Here is a 15,924-nt window from a genome sequence, read left to right as displayed (position 1 = left end):
TACACATTTTATGTTCTGTGTCATCAAATCCATCAACAAACAATACATGGCACATATGTTAATAATAATAGCACTATTGTGGCATAGCCATGAATACATTAATTCATGTTTCAAACGTATCAAAATAAATCTGATTCGTAGTTGTTTGGATTTCCCCGGGTCCGCTAGATGGCGGGTTCGCTGGTGACGTGGTCATAGAATTCCAGAAAGCCCGCAAGGTTCTCCTTGTTCACATTTGAGAGAAATTCCGTCATTGAGTCGTCAACCGAAGTCCCCGAATCCACAAAGTCAGCACATGATTTTCCAAGATGAGAGGCACGTTTTTCGGTAGCACTTGCATAGCAAAATGGTTGAGAGGCCGGGACCGTCACTCGGTACCGCGGCAAGGCATTATAGCTCGTACGGTCCGAGGTGGGTCGGTTGGCGGTTGGGGCGGCCCTCAGGTCCTCCTGTGATGTAGACTGGGTGATAAACGGACGCCGCCTCCACCCATGCGAATGTGAAACATGTTTATAAGAAGTTAGTACAGTCTCAGCTTCGTGCAAGGGGAGTGGCTTGTGTTTCAAAGAATTGTCACATGTGATTATTCGCCTGTATATATCGCCTTCTGAACTACTCTTCTGAACACGCAGTGATCCCATTCCCCAGAATGAATCGTCACTGATTTGATTAGAACTAGAATTACTCCTTTTAGAGTCGGAGTTGAAGACTTTCTTTATTGCTAGCATGGATTTTCCGGCATCTGTTGAGATGTTAACCCGCCTTCTCATAGTGATCCCCTCACTGCCCTGCTTTGGGGTGGAACTCTTTGGCCCTGAGTTGGCGTCAAGCTCACGGCTCCACTGGTTCCACACTCGGAACGCTTTGTCATCATTCGGAATCAAACGCTTCTCTTCCCCGGATGACTCGAAAGATGAAGAAGAGATGTAGCCGGTAGACTCCGTGTCGCACTGGCTCGAGAAGGACCGGACGAGCACTTGTTGGCGGCGGGAGATGACGCAAGCGTTCCGATCTCCCTATTGACCCCTGTCACACAAAACACCCGACCCTGTATTTTCTCACTGCTCGACATCCGTTCGCAACCCTGAAAGTAAACGACAAAGTGTTTTAAATATGGTCTGAGAGACTGGCATAATATATAATTATTCGAACAAAATGTTTATAAATAGGATTCATATGAATGCCTTATTTCGGCTATTTTATCCAAAACACAAGATGCCTGTGTAAATCTTATGAACTAGTTTTTGCATCATCAAACCCCGTTGAATAATCTTTATATACACATGTATGTATAATAGAAGTATATTTAAATTTGCAATATTCTGCATAAAATATGAAAAGTTATAAACACTGTATTATTATTTAAAAATGAGTTAGACACTACTATACATTAGACTATAATGCCTATGATACATGTCAATATCTGCGCATAAAATATAGTTATTATGGTTTTACTGCTGAAATCACTTGGTACAACTGCATACAAATAGTTGTGAATTATAAGTAGAAATATTTATAAAAGTAATTAGAATTATATTTGCTGCTAATATACCTTGCTTTTAGAGATGACAGAGGACATATTGAATATTAAATGTAGTGATTTCTTTTTTTATTATAATTTCAAAACTTGTAAGACAGTCTATGATTTTGTATGAAAGTACATCTGTAAAGCCTTATTATATATCCCCATACTGAAATGTCAACATCTCACCTCCGCTTTATGGCAGCCTCTTCCACTGGCTTACACGCGTTCTCCGTTACAAACTCTGGTAGCAATTATCGCAGTTTGCCACGGACACAATTAGCCTGCTAATTGAGAATGGCCATCAACGCTAATAGTGCAGCATAACTTTTTTAGCCAATTAAAGCGATGCATCTAAAGCTGTGACGTAATACTCATTTCAAATTTGAAAAATATAATAATTAACTGAATTGAGTAGCAATAACTGAAAGTGTACAGGTTAAAAATTGAAGTAGATATTTAAAAAAATATCCAGAAGTTAACAAGTCAAGTCAAAGTTTTATAAGTATAAACATAAAAATGTCATTGCTATTTAACAGAATACAGTATAAATACAGAATACAAAAAAATGACGGTGAACAAGTTATTATATACAAACACATATGTAGCTATTAATAATGAGAAAAGTATGTTGTAAAATATTTACAGTATGAACTAGATCAATTTGAGGTATCCATGTACACAATAACAATTTTAGTTTGTAGATAACATGCATGATGAAATGGTTTGAATAATGTTATATAAGAACAGATTTAACTAAGGGGCCAGTTACATACAAGTGAGGCGTTCTTGATTAATAAATAGCGCTTGATAAGAACGTGCACGAGGATTTCGTGTTTGACAAATCTCCCTCTGTGTTAGTTTAATAGAATAAGATTTTTTAGTATCTATACATATGAGTTTCAAATTCTAGTTTAGGTTTATATATTGATGGATTATCTATTTAAATGGTAATACTTAACTTACTCTTCTATTGTATTTGAATATAAATATAACATGCACATATTTACAACCTAATTATCACGTAAGTCAAATGCTAGATATATAAATTTTGCAAGTTTGTTTAAGGTACCTACTTGATTACTATTCATTAATAATTTAAATTTATGTAAAGTCGGCCAAGAACAATACTATTTGAGTAAACATGTAGATCTCAAATCTCTATAATATGGACAATGATATTCTGTTTCAATAGTATGCATATTGCACTTTGTTCAGAGTCCTTCTGCTCAAGGTTACACACCACCATTGTCATTTCCTCTATAATTCAATGTGAAATGATTATTTTTAGACAACACTTAAAGGCATTTCGAGCGAATGCAGACTATGATAAACATATATATTCTTAAAGTACAAGCTTTAAATTACCTTTTAAGCCAATAAAAAAGGGGGGTCAAGCTATTCCTAAGAAAAATCTCTCCACTTGAATAACGAACTCTCAAAATGGCACAGTCCGCCATGACAGTTCTTCCAAAATTACCTTTCAACTATAGGGCAGCAGTTTATGCTTAAATCTCTATTCTAAATGATAAATCAAGCAATAATAGATACTTCAGGTTTAAAAGTTTCGGGAATAATGATATTTTTTATTTACAGTGTATTGAGCATGTGAAAACATGTCTATCAGTCATGAAAACATTATTTTTTTATTGAGAATTTTCCACACAACGGAAGTACATATGACGCAATGGTGACGTCATACCTCTATCGATGCCTCTGTATCTACCTTCTTCTCCTATTTGAAACACTGAAATCACGCCTAGCAGATTCACAATCGTTGTTATATCACGCACTCCATGCTGCGAATTTACGCTGCCAGGCTGCCAACTACACGGACATATGCATGCTCATAACATTTCGATCAGTAGACGACGTTCTATCGTGTATTGAGATATACTGCACCACTCAGATAACATATTAACCCTATGTGTAGCTACGATGCTTTAAAAATGTTTGCTCAACATTTACTATTTCTAAAACTAAAACTCGGAATGCTGAAAACGAGTCCAATACATTAAGTTATGTGATGCCGATATATGCTTTGGATCCGATAGGGAGGTGGTCCAAAATCATGACTGTGTCCCCTTCCAGGAGCCGATAACATTATGGTCCTCGTGTATTATGCATGATTGTTTTTAAAAGTATGTTTGCTCATTTGGAAATGAAATGCAAATCAATATTCTTTTTTATTGGAATCACGCGTACCCAGGCATCCGTAATACCTCTAAAATGAACCGGAGTCCGATATGTATCCAAGGGTTGGGGGCATTAAGAAACCACACATAATTATATTGTACACATTTTATGTTCTGTGTCATCAAATCCAACAACAAACAATACATGGCACATATGTTAATAATAATAGCACTATTGTGGCATAGCCATGAATACATTAATTCATGTTTCAAACGTATCAAAATAAATCTGATTCGTAGTTGTTTGGATTTCCCCGGGTCCGCTAGAATGGCGGGTTCGCTGGTGACGTGGTCATAGAATTCCAGAAAGCCCGCAAGGTTCTCCTTGTTCACATTTGAGAGAAATTCCGTCATTGAGTCGTCAACCGAAGTCCCCGAATCCACAAAGTCAGCACATGATTTTCCAAGATGAGAGGCACGTTTTTCGGTAGCACTTGCATAGCAAAATGGTTGAGATGCCGGGACCGTCACTCGGTACCGCGGCAAGGCATTATAGCTCGTACGGTCCGAGGTGGGTCGATTGGCGGTTGGGGCGGCCCTCAGGTCCTCCTGTGATGTAGACTGGGTGATAAACGGACGCCGCCTCCACTCATGCGAATGTGAAACATGTTTATAAGAAGTTAGTACAGTCTCAGCATTCGTGCAAGGGGAGTGGCTTGTGTTTCAAAGAATTGTCACATGTGATTATTCGCCTGTATATATCGCCTTCTGAACTACTCTTCTGAACACGCAGTGATCCCATTCCCCAGAATGAATCGTCACTGATTTGATTAGAACTAGAATTACTCCTTTTAGAGTCGGAGTTGAAGACTTTCTTTATTGCTAGCATGGATTTTCCGGCATCTGTTGAGATGTTAACCCGCCTTCTCATAGTGATCCCCTCACTGCCCTGCTTTGGGGTGGAACTCTTTGGCCCTGAGTTGGCGTCAAGCTCACGGCTCCACTGGTTCCACACTCGGAACGCTTTGTCATCATTCGGAATCAAACGCTTCTCTTCCCCGGATGACTCGAAAGATGAAGAAGAGATGTAGCCGGTAGACTCCGTGTCGCACTGGCTCGAGAAGGACCCGGACGAGCACTTGTTGGCGGCGGGAGATGACGCAAGCGTTCCGATCTCCCTATTGACCCCTGTCACACAAAACACCCGACCCTGTATTTTCTCACTGCTCGACATCCGTTCGCAACCCTGAAAGTAAACGACAAAGTGTTTTAAATATGGTCTGAGAGACTGGCATAATATATAATTATTCGAACAAAATGTTTATAAATAGGATTCATATGAATGCCTTATTTCGGCTATTTTATCCAAAACACAAGATGCCTGTGTAAATCTTATGAACTAGTTTTTGCATCATCAAACCCCGTTGAATAATCTTTATATACACATGTATGTATAATAGAAGTATATTTAAATTTGCAATATTCTGCATAAAATATGAAAAGTTATAAACACTGTATTATTATTTAAAAATGAGTTAGACACTACTATACATTAGACTATAATGCCTATGATAGCATGTCAATATCTGCGCATAAAATATAGTTATTATGGTTTTACTGCTGAAATCACTTGGTACAACTGCATACAAATAGTTGTGAATTATAAGTAGAAATATTTATAAAAGTAATTAGAATTATATTTGCTGCTAATATACCTTGCTTTTAGAGATGACAGAGGACATATTGAATATTAAATGTAGTGATTTCTTTTTTTATTATAATTTCAAAACTTGTAAGACAGTCTATGATTTTGTATGAAAGTACATCTGTAAAGCCTTATTATATATCCCCATACTGAAATGTCAACATCTCACCTCCGCTTTATGGCAGCCTCTTCCACTGGCTTACACGCGTTCTCCGTTACAAACTCTGGTAGCAATTATCGCAGTTTGCCACGGACACAATTAGCCTGCCAATTGAGAATGGCCATCAACGCTAATAGTGCAGCATAACTTTTTTAGCCAATTAAAGCGATGCATCTAAAGCTGTGACGTAATATATACTCATTTCAAATTTGAAAAATATAATAATTAACTGAATTGAGTAGCAATAATTGAAAGTGTACAGGTTAAAAATTGAAGTAGATATTTAAAAAAATATCCAGAAGTTAACAAGTCAAGTCAAAGTTTTATAAGTATAAACATAAAAATGTCATTGCTATTTAACAGAATACAGTATAAATACAGAATACAAAAAAATGACGGTGAACAAGTTATTATATACAAACACATATGTAGCTATTAATAATGAGAAAAGTATGTTGTAAAATATTTACAGTATGAACTAGATCAATTTGAGGTATCCATGTACACAATAACAATTTTAGTTTGTAGATAACATGCATGATGAAATGGTTTGAATAATGTTATATAAGAACAGATTTAACTAAGGGGCCAGTTACATACAAGTGAGGCGTTCTTGATTAATAAATAGCGCTTGATAAGAACGTGCACGAGGATTTCGTGTTTGACAAATCTCCCTCTGTGTTAGTTTAATAGAATAAGATTTTTTAGTATCTATACATATGAGTTTCAAATTCTAGTTTAGGATTTATATATTGATGGATTATCTATTTAAATGGTAATACTTAACTTACTCTTCTATTGTATTTGAATATAAATATAACTATGCACATATTTACAACCTAATTATCACGTAAGTCAAATGCTAGATATATAAATTTTGCAAGTTTGTTTAGGTACTTACTTGATTACTATTCATTAATAATTTAAATTTATGTAAAGTCGGCCAAGAACAATACTATTTGAGTAAACATGTAGATCTCAAATCTCTATAATATGGACAATGATATTCTGTTTCAATAGTATGCATATTGCACTTTGTTCAGAGTCCTTCTGCTCTAGGTTACACTCACCATTGTCATTTCCTCTATAATTCAATGTGAAATGATTATTTTTAGACAACACTTAAAGGCATTTCGAGCGAATGCAGACTATGATAAACATATATATTCTTAAAGTACAAGCTTTAAATTACCTTTTAAGCCAATAAAAAAGGGGGGTCAAGCTATTCCTAAGAAAAATCTCTCCACTTGAATAACGAACTCTCAAAATGGCACAGTCCGCCATGACAGTTCTTCCAAAATTACCTTTCAACTATAGGGCAGCAGTTTATGCTTAAATCGCTATTCTAAATGATAAATCAAGCAATAATAGATACTTCAGGTTTAAAAGTTTCGGGAATAATGATATTTTTTATTTACAGTGTATTGAGCATGTGAAAACATGTCTATCAGTCATGAAAACATTATTTTTTTATTGAGAATTTTCCACACAACGGAAGTACATATGACGCAATGGTGACGTCATACCTCTATCGATGCCTCTGTATCTACCTTCTTCTCCTATTTGAAACACTGAAATCACGCCTAGCAGATTCACAATCGTTGTTATATCACGCACTCCATGCTGCGAATTTACGCTGCCAGGCTGCCAACTACACGGACATATGCATGCTCATAACATTTCGATCAGTAGACGACGTTCTATCGTGTATTGAGATATACTGCACCACTCAGATAACATATTAACCCTATGTGTAGCTACGATGCTTTAAAATGTTTGCTCAACATTTACTATTTCTAAAACTAAAACTCGGAATGCTGAAAACGAGTCCAATACATTAAGTTATGTGATGCCGATATATGCTTTGGATCCGATAGGGAGGTGGTCCAAAATCATGACTGTGTCCCCTTCCAGGAGCCGATAACATTATGGTCCTCGTGTATTATGCATGATTGTTTTTAAAAGTATGTTTGCTCATTTGGAAATGAAATGCAAATCAATATTCTTTTTTATTGGAATCACGCGTACCCAGGCATCCGTAATACCTCTAAAATGAACCGGAGTCCGATATGTATCCAAGGGTTGGGGGCATTAAGAAACCACACATAATTATATTGTACACATTTTATGTTCTGTGTCATCAAATCCAACAACAAACAATACATGGCACATATGTTAATAATAATAGCACTATTGTGGCATAGCCATGAATACATTAATTCATGTTTCAAACGTATCAAAATAAATCTGATTCGTAGTTGTTTGGATTTCCCCGGGTCCGCTAGAAGGCGGGTTCGCTGGTGACGTGGTCATAGAATTCCAGAAAGCCCGCAAGGTTCTCCTTGTTCACATTTGAGAGAAATTCCGTCATTGAGTCGTCAACCGAAGTCCCCGAATCCACAAAGTCAGCACATGATTTTCCAAGATGAGAGGCACGTTTTTCGGTAGCACTTGCATAGCAAAATGGTTGAGAGGCCGGGACCGTCACTCGGTACCGCGGCAAGGCATTATAGCTCGTACGGTCCGAGGTGGGTCGGTTGGCGGTTGGGGCGGCCCTCAGGTCCTCCTGTGATGTAGACTGGGTGATAAACGGACGCCGCCTCCACTCATGCGAATGTGAAACATGTTTATAAGAAGTTAGTACAGTCTCAGCATCGTGCAAGGGGAGTGGCTTGTGTTTCAAAGAATTGTCACATGTGATTATTCGCCTGTATATATCGCCTTCTGAACTACTCTTCTGAACACGCAGTGATCCCATTCCCCAGAATGAATCGTCACTGATTTGATTAGAACTAGAATTACTCCTTTTAGAGTCGGAGTTGAAGACTTTCTTTATTGCTAGCATGGATTTTCCGGCATCTGTTGAGATGTTAACCCGCCTTCTCATAGTGATCCCCTCACTGCCCTGCTTTGGGGTGGAACTCTTTGGCCCTGAGTTGGCGTCAAGCTCACGGCTCCACTGGTTCCACACTCGGAACGCTTTGTCATCATTCGGAATCAAACGCTTCTCTTCCCCGGATGACTCGAAAGATGAAGAAGAGATGTAGCCGGTAGACTCCGTGTCGCACTGGCTCGAGAAGGACCCGGACGAGCACTTGTTGGCGGCGGGAGATGACGCAAGCGTTCCGATCTCCCTATTGACCCCTGTCACACAAAACACCCGACCCTGTATTTTCTCACTGCTCGACATCCTTTCGCAACCCTGAAAGTAAACGACAAAGTGTTTTAAATATGGTCTGAGAGACTGGCATAATATATAATTATTCGAACAAAATGTTTATAAATAGGATTCATATGAATGCCTTATTTCGGCTATTTTATCCAAAACACAAGATGCCTGTGTAAAACTTATGAACTAGTTTTTGCATCATCAAACCCCGTTGAGTAATCTTTATATACACATGTATGTATAATAGAAGAATATTTAAATTTGCAATATTCTGCATAAAATATGAAAAGTTATAAACAGTGTATTATGATTTAAAAATGAGTTAGACACTACTATACATTAGACTATAATGCCTATGATAGCATGTCAATATCTGCGCATAAAATATAGTTATTATGGTTTTACTGCTGGAATCACTTGGTACAACTGCATACAAATAGTTGTGAATTATAAGTAGAAATATTTATAAAAGTAATTAGAATTATATTTGCTGCTAATATACCTTGCTTTTAGAGATGACAGAGGACATATTGAATATTAAATGTAGTGATTTCTTTTTTTATTATAATTTCAAAACTTGTAAGACAGTCTATGATTTTGTATGAAAGTACATCTGTAAAGCCTTATTATATATCCCCATACTGAAATGTCAACATCTCACCTCCGCTTTATGGCAGCCTCTTCCACTGGCTTACACGCGTTCTCCGTTACAAACTCTGGCAGCAATTATCGCAGTTTGCCACGGACACAATTAGCCTGCTAATTGAGAATGGCCATCAACGCTAATAGTGCAGCATAACTTTTTTAGCCAATTAAAGCGATGCATCTAAAGCTGTGACGTAATAATACTCATTTCAAATTTGAAAAATATAATAATTAACTGAATTGAGTAGCAATAATTGAAAGTGTACAGGTTAAAAATTGATGTAGATATTAAAAAAAATATCCAGAAGTTAACAAGTCAAGTCAAAGTTTTATAAGTATAAACATAAAAATGTCATTGCTATTTAACAGAATACAGTATAAATACAGAATACAAAAAAATGACGGTGAACAAGTTATTATATACAAACACATATGTAGCTATTAATAATGAGAAAAGTATGTTGTAAAATATTTACAGTATGAACTAGATCAATTTGAGGTATCCATGTACACAATAACAATTTTAGTTTGTAGATAACATGCATGATGAAATGGTTTGAATAATGTTATATAAGAACAGATTTAACTAAGGGGCCAGTTACATACAAGTGAGGCGTTCTTGATTAATAAATAGCGCTTGATAAGAACGTGCACGAGGATTTCGTGTTTGACAAATCTCCCTCTGTGTTAGTTTAATAGAATAAGATTTTTTAGTATCTATACATATGAGTTTCAAATTCTAGTTTAGATTTATATATTGATGGATTATCTATTTAAATGGTAATACTTAACTTACTCTTCTATTTTATTTGAATATAAATATAATATGCACATATTTACAACCTAATTATCACGTAAGTCAAATGCTAGATATATAAATTTTGCAAGTTTGTTTAAGGTACCTACTTGATTACTATTCATTAATAATTTAAATTTATGTAAAGTCGGCCAAGAACAATACTATTTGAGTAAACATGTAGATCTCAAATCTCTATAATATGGACAATGATATTCTGTTTCAATAGTATGCATATTGCACTTTGTTCAGAGTCCTTCTGCTCTAGGTTACACACCACCATTGTCATTTCCTCTATAATTCAATGTGAAATGATTATTTTTAGACAACACTTAAAGGCATTTCGAGCGAATGCAGACTATGATAAACATATATATTCTTAAAGTACAAGCTTTAAATTACCTTTTAAGCCAATAAAAAAGGGGGGTCAAGTTATTCCTAAGAAAAATCTCTCCACTTGAATAACGAACTCTCAAAATGGCACAGTCCGCCATGACAGTTCTTCCAAAATTACCTTTCAACTATAGGGCAGCAGTTTATGCTTAAATCTCTATTCTAAATGATAAATCAAGCAATAATAGATACTTCAGGTTTAAAAGTTTCGGGAATAATGATATTTTTTATTTACAGTGTATTGAGCATGTGAAAACATGTCTATCAGTCATGAAAACATTATTTTTTTATTGAGAATTTTCCACACAACGGAAGTACATATGACGCAATGGTGACGTCATACCTATAACTAAACCCGTCCCTGCATTTTTTATGAAAAACACTTTCGATTAGTCCTTCAGACATAAATACACCCAAAACTAGCTCAATCTGATAGTCTGTGTCAGGTTTTCCAGTTTCACTGCCTGTCACCCAAGTGCCTGTGCGTCTGTATTTTCTAAGGCGTTTTGGCCCAAAATGTCATTCTTTGAGGTTTTTCAACTGAACCTGGACTCAAATGGCATTCAAAGCATCAAATGGGACAGTTCTACACGTCTTTAATAACATTTCAAGTTCTCGCAGTCTAATTTTACCAAATTTTGACATTTTCAGTGCTCGTAAGATTGCAGACGACTCAATTTTTAAAAAAAAAATAGGCAAAAGTTGTGAAAACCAGGAAATAGCATATTTTGATCAACCGGACAAGATAAATGCATTTAATTGTGAGAATTTGCCAGAAAAAGTGAAAAGCAATACATTTCTTGCCAAAAATGACACTTTTTAAACAAAGCAGTTTGGTCCTTTTAGGTTACACACCACCATTGTCATTTCCTCTATAATTCAATGTGAAATGATTATTTTTAGACAACACTTAAAGGCATTTCGAGCGAATGCAGACTATGATAAACATATATATTCTTAAAGTACAAGCTTTAAATTACCTTTTAAGCCAATAAAAAAGGGGGGTCAAGTTATTCCTAAGAAAAATCTCTCCACTTGAATAACGAACTCTCAAAATGGCACAGTCCGCCATGACAGTTCTTCCAAAATTACCTTTCAACTATAGGGCAGCAGTTTATGCTTAAATCTCTATTCTAAATGATAAATCAAGCAATAATAGATACTTCAGGTTTAAAAGTTTCGGGAATAATGATATTTTTTATTTACAGTGTATTGAGCATGTGAAAACATGTCTATCAGTCATGAAAACATTATTTTTTTATTGAGAATTTTCCACACAACGGAAGTACATATGACGCAATGGTGACGTCATACCTATAACTAAACCCGTCCCTGCATTTTTTATGAAAAACACTTTCGATTAGTCCTTCAGACATAAATACACCCAAAACTAGCTCAATCTGATAGTCTGTGTCAGGTTTTCCAGTTTCACTGCCTGTCACCCAAGTGCCTGTGCGTCTGTATTTTCTAAGGCGTTTTGGCCCAAAATGTCATTCTTTGAGGTTTTTCAACTGAACCTGGACTCAAATGGCATTCAAAGCATCAAATGGGACAGTTCTACACGTCTTTAATAACATTTCAAGTTCTCGCAGTCTAATTTTCACCAAATTTTGACATTTTCAGTGCTCGTAAGATTGCAGACGACTCAATTTTTTAAAAAAAATAGGCAAAAGTTGTGAAAACCAGGAAATAGCATATTTTGATCAACCGGACAAGATAAATGCATTTAATTGTGAGAATTTGCCAGAAAAAGTGAAAAGCAATACATTTCTTGCCAAAAATGACACTTTTTAAACAAAGCAGTTTGGTCCTTTTAGGTTACACACCACCATTGTCATTTCCTCTATAATTCAATGTGAAATGATTATTTTTAGACAACACTTAAAGGCATTTCGAGCGAATGCAGACTATGATAAACATATATATTCTTAAAGAACAAGCTTTAAATTACCTTTTAAACCAATAAAAGGGGGGGGGGTCAAGTTATTCCTAAGAAAAATCTCTCCACTTGAAAAACGAACTCTCAAAATGGCACAGTCCGCCATGACAGTTCTTCCAAAATTACCTTTCAACTATAGGGCAGCAGTTTATGCTTAAATCTCTATTCTAAATGATAAATCAAGCAATAATAGATACTTCAGGTTTAAAAGTTTCGGGAATAATGATATTTTTTATTTACAGTGTATTGAGCATGTGAAAACATGTCTATCAGTCATGAAAACATTATTTTTTTATTGAGAATTTTCCACACAACGGAAGTACATATGACGCAATGGTGACGTCATACCTCTATCGATGCCTCTGTATCTACCTTCTTCTCCTATTTGAAACATTGAAATCACGCCTAGCAGATTCACAATCGTTGTTATATCACGCACTCCATGCTGCGAATTTACGCTGCCAACTACACGGACATATATGCATGCTCATAACATTTCGATCAGTAGACGACGTTCTATCGTGTATTGAGATATACTGCACCACTCAGATAACATATTAACCCTATGTGTAGCTACGATGCTTTAAAAATGTTTGCTCAACATTTACTATTTCTAAAACTAAAACTCGGAATGCTGAAAACGAGTCCAATACATTAAGTTATGTGATGCCGATATATGCTTTGGATCCGATAGGGAGGTGGTCCAAAATCATGACTGTGTTCCCTTCCAGGAGCCGATAACATTATGGTCCTCGTGTATTATGCATGATTGTTTTTAACAGTATGTTTGCTCATTTGGAAATGAAATGCAAATCAATATTCTTTTTTATTGGAATCACGCGTACCCAGGCATCCGTAATACCTCTAAAATGAACCGGAGTCCGATATGTATCCAAGGGTTGCGGGCATTAAGAAACCACACATAATTATATTGTACACATTTTATGTTCTGTGTCATCAAATCCAACAACAAACAATACATGGCACATATGTTAATAATAATAGCACTATTGTGGCATAGCCATGAATACATTAATTCATGTTTCAAACGTATCAAAATAAATCTGATTCGTAGTTGTTTGGATTTCCCCGGGTCCGCTAGAAAGCGGGTTCGCTGGTGACGTGGTCATAGAATTCCAGAAAGCCCGCAAGGTTCTCCTTGTTCACATTTGAGAGAAATTCCGTCATTGAGTCGTCAATCGAAGTCCCCGAATCCACAAAGTCAGCACATGATTTTCTAAGATGAGAGGCACGTTTTTCGGTAGCACTTGCATAGCAAAATGGTTGAGAGGCCGGGACCGTCACTCGGTACCGCGGCAAGGCATTATAGCTCGTACGGTCCGAGGTGGGTCGGTTGGCGGTTGGGGCGGCCCTCAGGTCCTCCTGTGATGTAGACTGGGTGATAAACGGACGCCGCCTCCACTCATGCGAATGTGAAACATGTTTATAAGAAGTTAGTACAGTCTCAGCATCGTGCAAGGGGGGTGGCTTGTGTTTCAAAGAATTGTCACATGTGATTATTCGCCTGTATATATCGCCCTCTGAACTACTCTTCTGAACACGCAGTGATCCCATTCCCCAGAATGAATCGTCACTGATTTGATTAGAACTAGAATTACTCCTTTTAGAGTCGGAGTTGAAGACTTTCTTAATTGCTATCATGGATTTTCCGGCATCTGTTGAGATATTAACCCGCCTTCTCATAGTGATCCCCTCGCTGCCCTGCTTTGGGGTGGAACTCTTTGGCCCTGAGTTGGCGTCAAGCTCACGGCTCCACTGGTTCCACACTCGGAACGCTTTGCATCATTCGGAATCAAACGCTTCTCTTCCCCGGATGACTCGAAAGATGAAGAAGAGATGTAGCCGGTAGACTCCGTGTCGCACTGGCTCGAGAAGGACCCTGTCAATCTGCGAGAGGGTAGCTACCTGTCAATCTGTGGGAGGGTAGCTACCTGTCAATCTGTGAGAGGGTAGCTACCTGTCGATCTGTGAGAGGGTAGCTTTAAAGTATACCAACAGGACTCGTGAAAATAACATCAATGGACGAATCCTGTTGATCTGACATCAAACGAAAATTGCACTTGTTTTCTAATTGTTTTGTATTCAAAAGCGAATAATTCTTTAATATTGTTTCCAGATATAATATCTTTATATATATATATTATAATGTTATTAATTAGGTGATTTCATATTGGCCTAGTTATTTATCCGAGGTTAGCTGTATTTGCCTGAGCCCGACAGTCCTATCAGACTATCGGGCTCAGGCAAATACAGCTGTCCGAGGACAAATAACTGGGCCAATATGAAATCACCTAATTAATAAGTATTTTATTAATTAACTATTACCATTTCAGTTAAAAACATTCTTATTACTTACCTTCAGTTCACATTGAAGCCGTATGTACCCCTTATCCATTCATGGTGTCAGTCTGTTTTCTTGACTTGACTTTGCTGATTGACATACATCCTTAAAATTGACATTACACATACTTGTGAATAAAGCACTGTACATTGCAAGGGAGCCTGTCTTTTCGTCTTAATTTCGTAAATCGTTTGCTAAAACGTCACAAGTTTTACCTTCTGCATCCATTTGTCGGTGTACAAAATCATAATAGTCGTAAAATTCACCAACGGGTTCAAGTATTCCACATAGAATTATACGAAGCACAAAATTTTCAAAACAGTCGGAAGACTGAAAACAAAATGGCTGCCTTTAAAAATAATTTCCAGCATATTTTTTCATATTAAGCGTGTTTCGACAGCCAATGAAAGTGGCCCATTTCTCAAAACCAATATTAGGCGAGTTTTGTAGCCAATCAAAACGGAGGAAACTCATATTAGGCGAGTTTTGTTGATATTGGCCGAGTTTGGTCGATATTGAGCGAGTTATGGCATACATTGTCTTCAATTGTCTGGTATTGGTACAGCAATTGTCTCTGTATCTCGTCAAATACGTATTAGTTGATTAATAAATATGGGTATTTTGGTTAAAAAGACATAATATCTCACCTAGAAAGAAATATTAAATTCGGAAGATTTAAACTTCCGAATTTCAGTGAAAAACTTCCAATATTGATGGTCTGGAAGTTCATACCTCCACTTACAAATTCTTAATAGAAGCATTGCACCCGGAAAGAGCTAGAAACGTATCTAAAGGAAATTTATGTAATGGACCTGTTTTGGTTCCGGTAGGGTAGTGGTTGATAAACATGACAATGTCCCCTTCAAGTAGCCGATACCGGAATCCATATTTAACTTTCTATGTTATTTGTTTCCTGCGTACCTTAAACCGGCAAGCTGAATACCACAAAATGAGCCGGAATCCTGCGTACCATGGGTGGCGTGCATCTCATAGTAATAATAAAGAACAACACATATATTTTTCATATTTTATGTTCTGTGCCATATAATCGAACAACAAACAGTACATGACACATATGATAGGAGATAATTGCACTAT

At 36.7% G+C, this 15,924-nt stretch overlaps 1 protein-coding gene across 1 annotated transcript; it reads right to left on the bottom strand.

The window, feature by feature from the left end:
• Positions 1-164: 164 nt before the first annotated feature.
• Positions 165-1,579, bottom strand: LOC128231024 (uncharacterized). The gene is made up of 2 exons (XM_052943449.1): positions 1,553-1,579; positions 165-1,016 (listed from the first exon to the last, which is right to left on the bottom strand). Exons 1-2 carry the CDS (start codon positions 1,577-1,579, stop codon positions 165-167), a joined length of 879 nt encoding a protein of 292 aa, XP_052799409.1.
• Between the last annotated feature and the right edge of the window lie 14,345 nt (positions 1,580-15,924).

This window comes from Mya arenaria, chromosome 4 (assembly GCF_026914265.1).
Source record: "Mya arenaria isolate MELC-2E11 chromosome 4, ASM2691426v1".
NCBI lineage: Eukaryota > Metazoa > Mollusca > Bivalvia > Myida > Myidae > Mya > Mya arenaria.
Note: the sequence above shows the minus strand (reverse complement) of the source record. Positions and strands in the feature narration are given on the sequence as shown.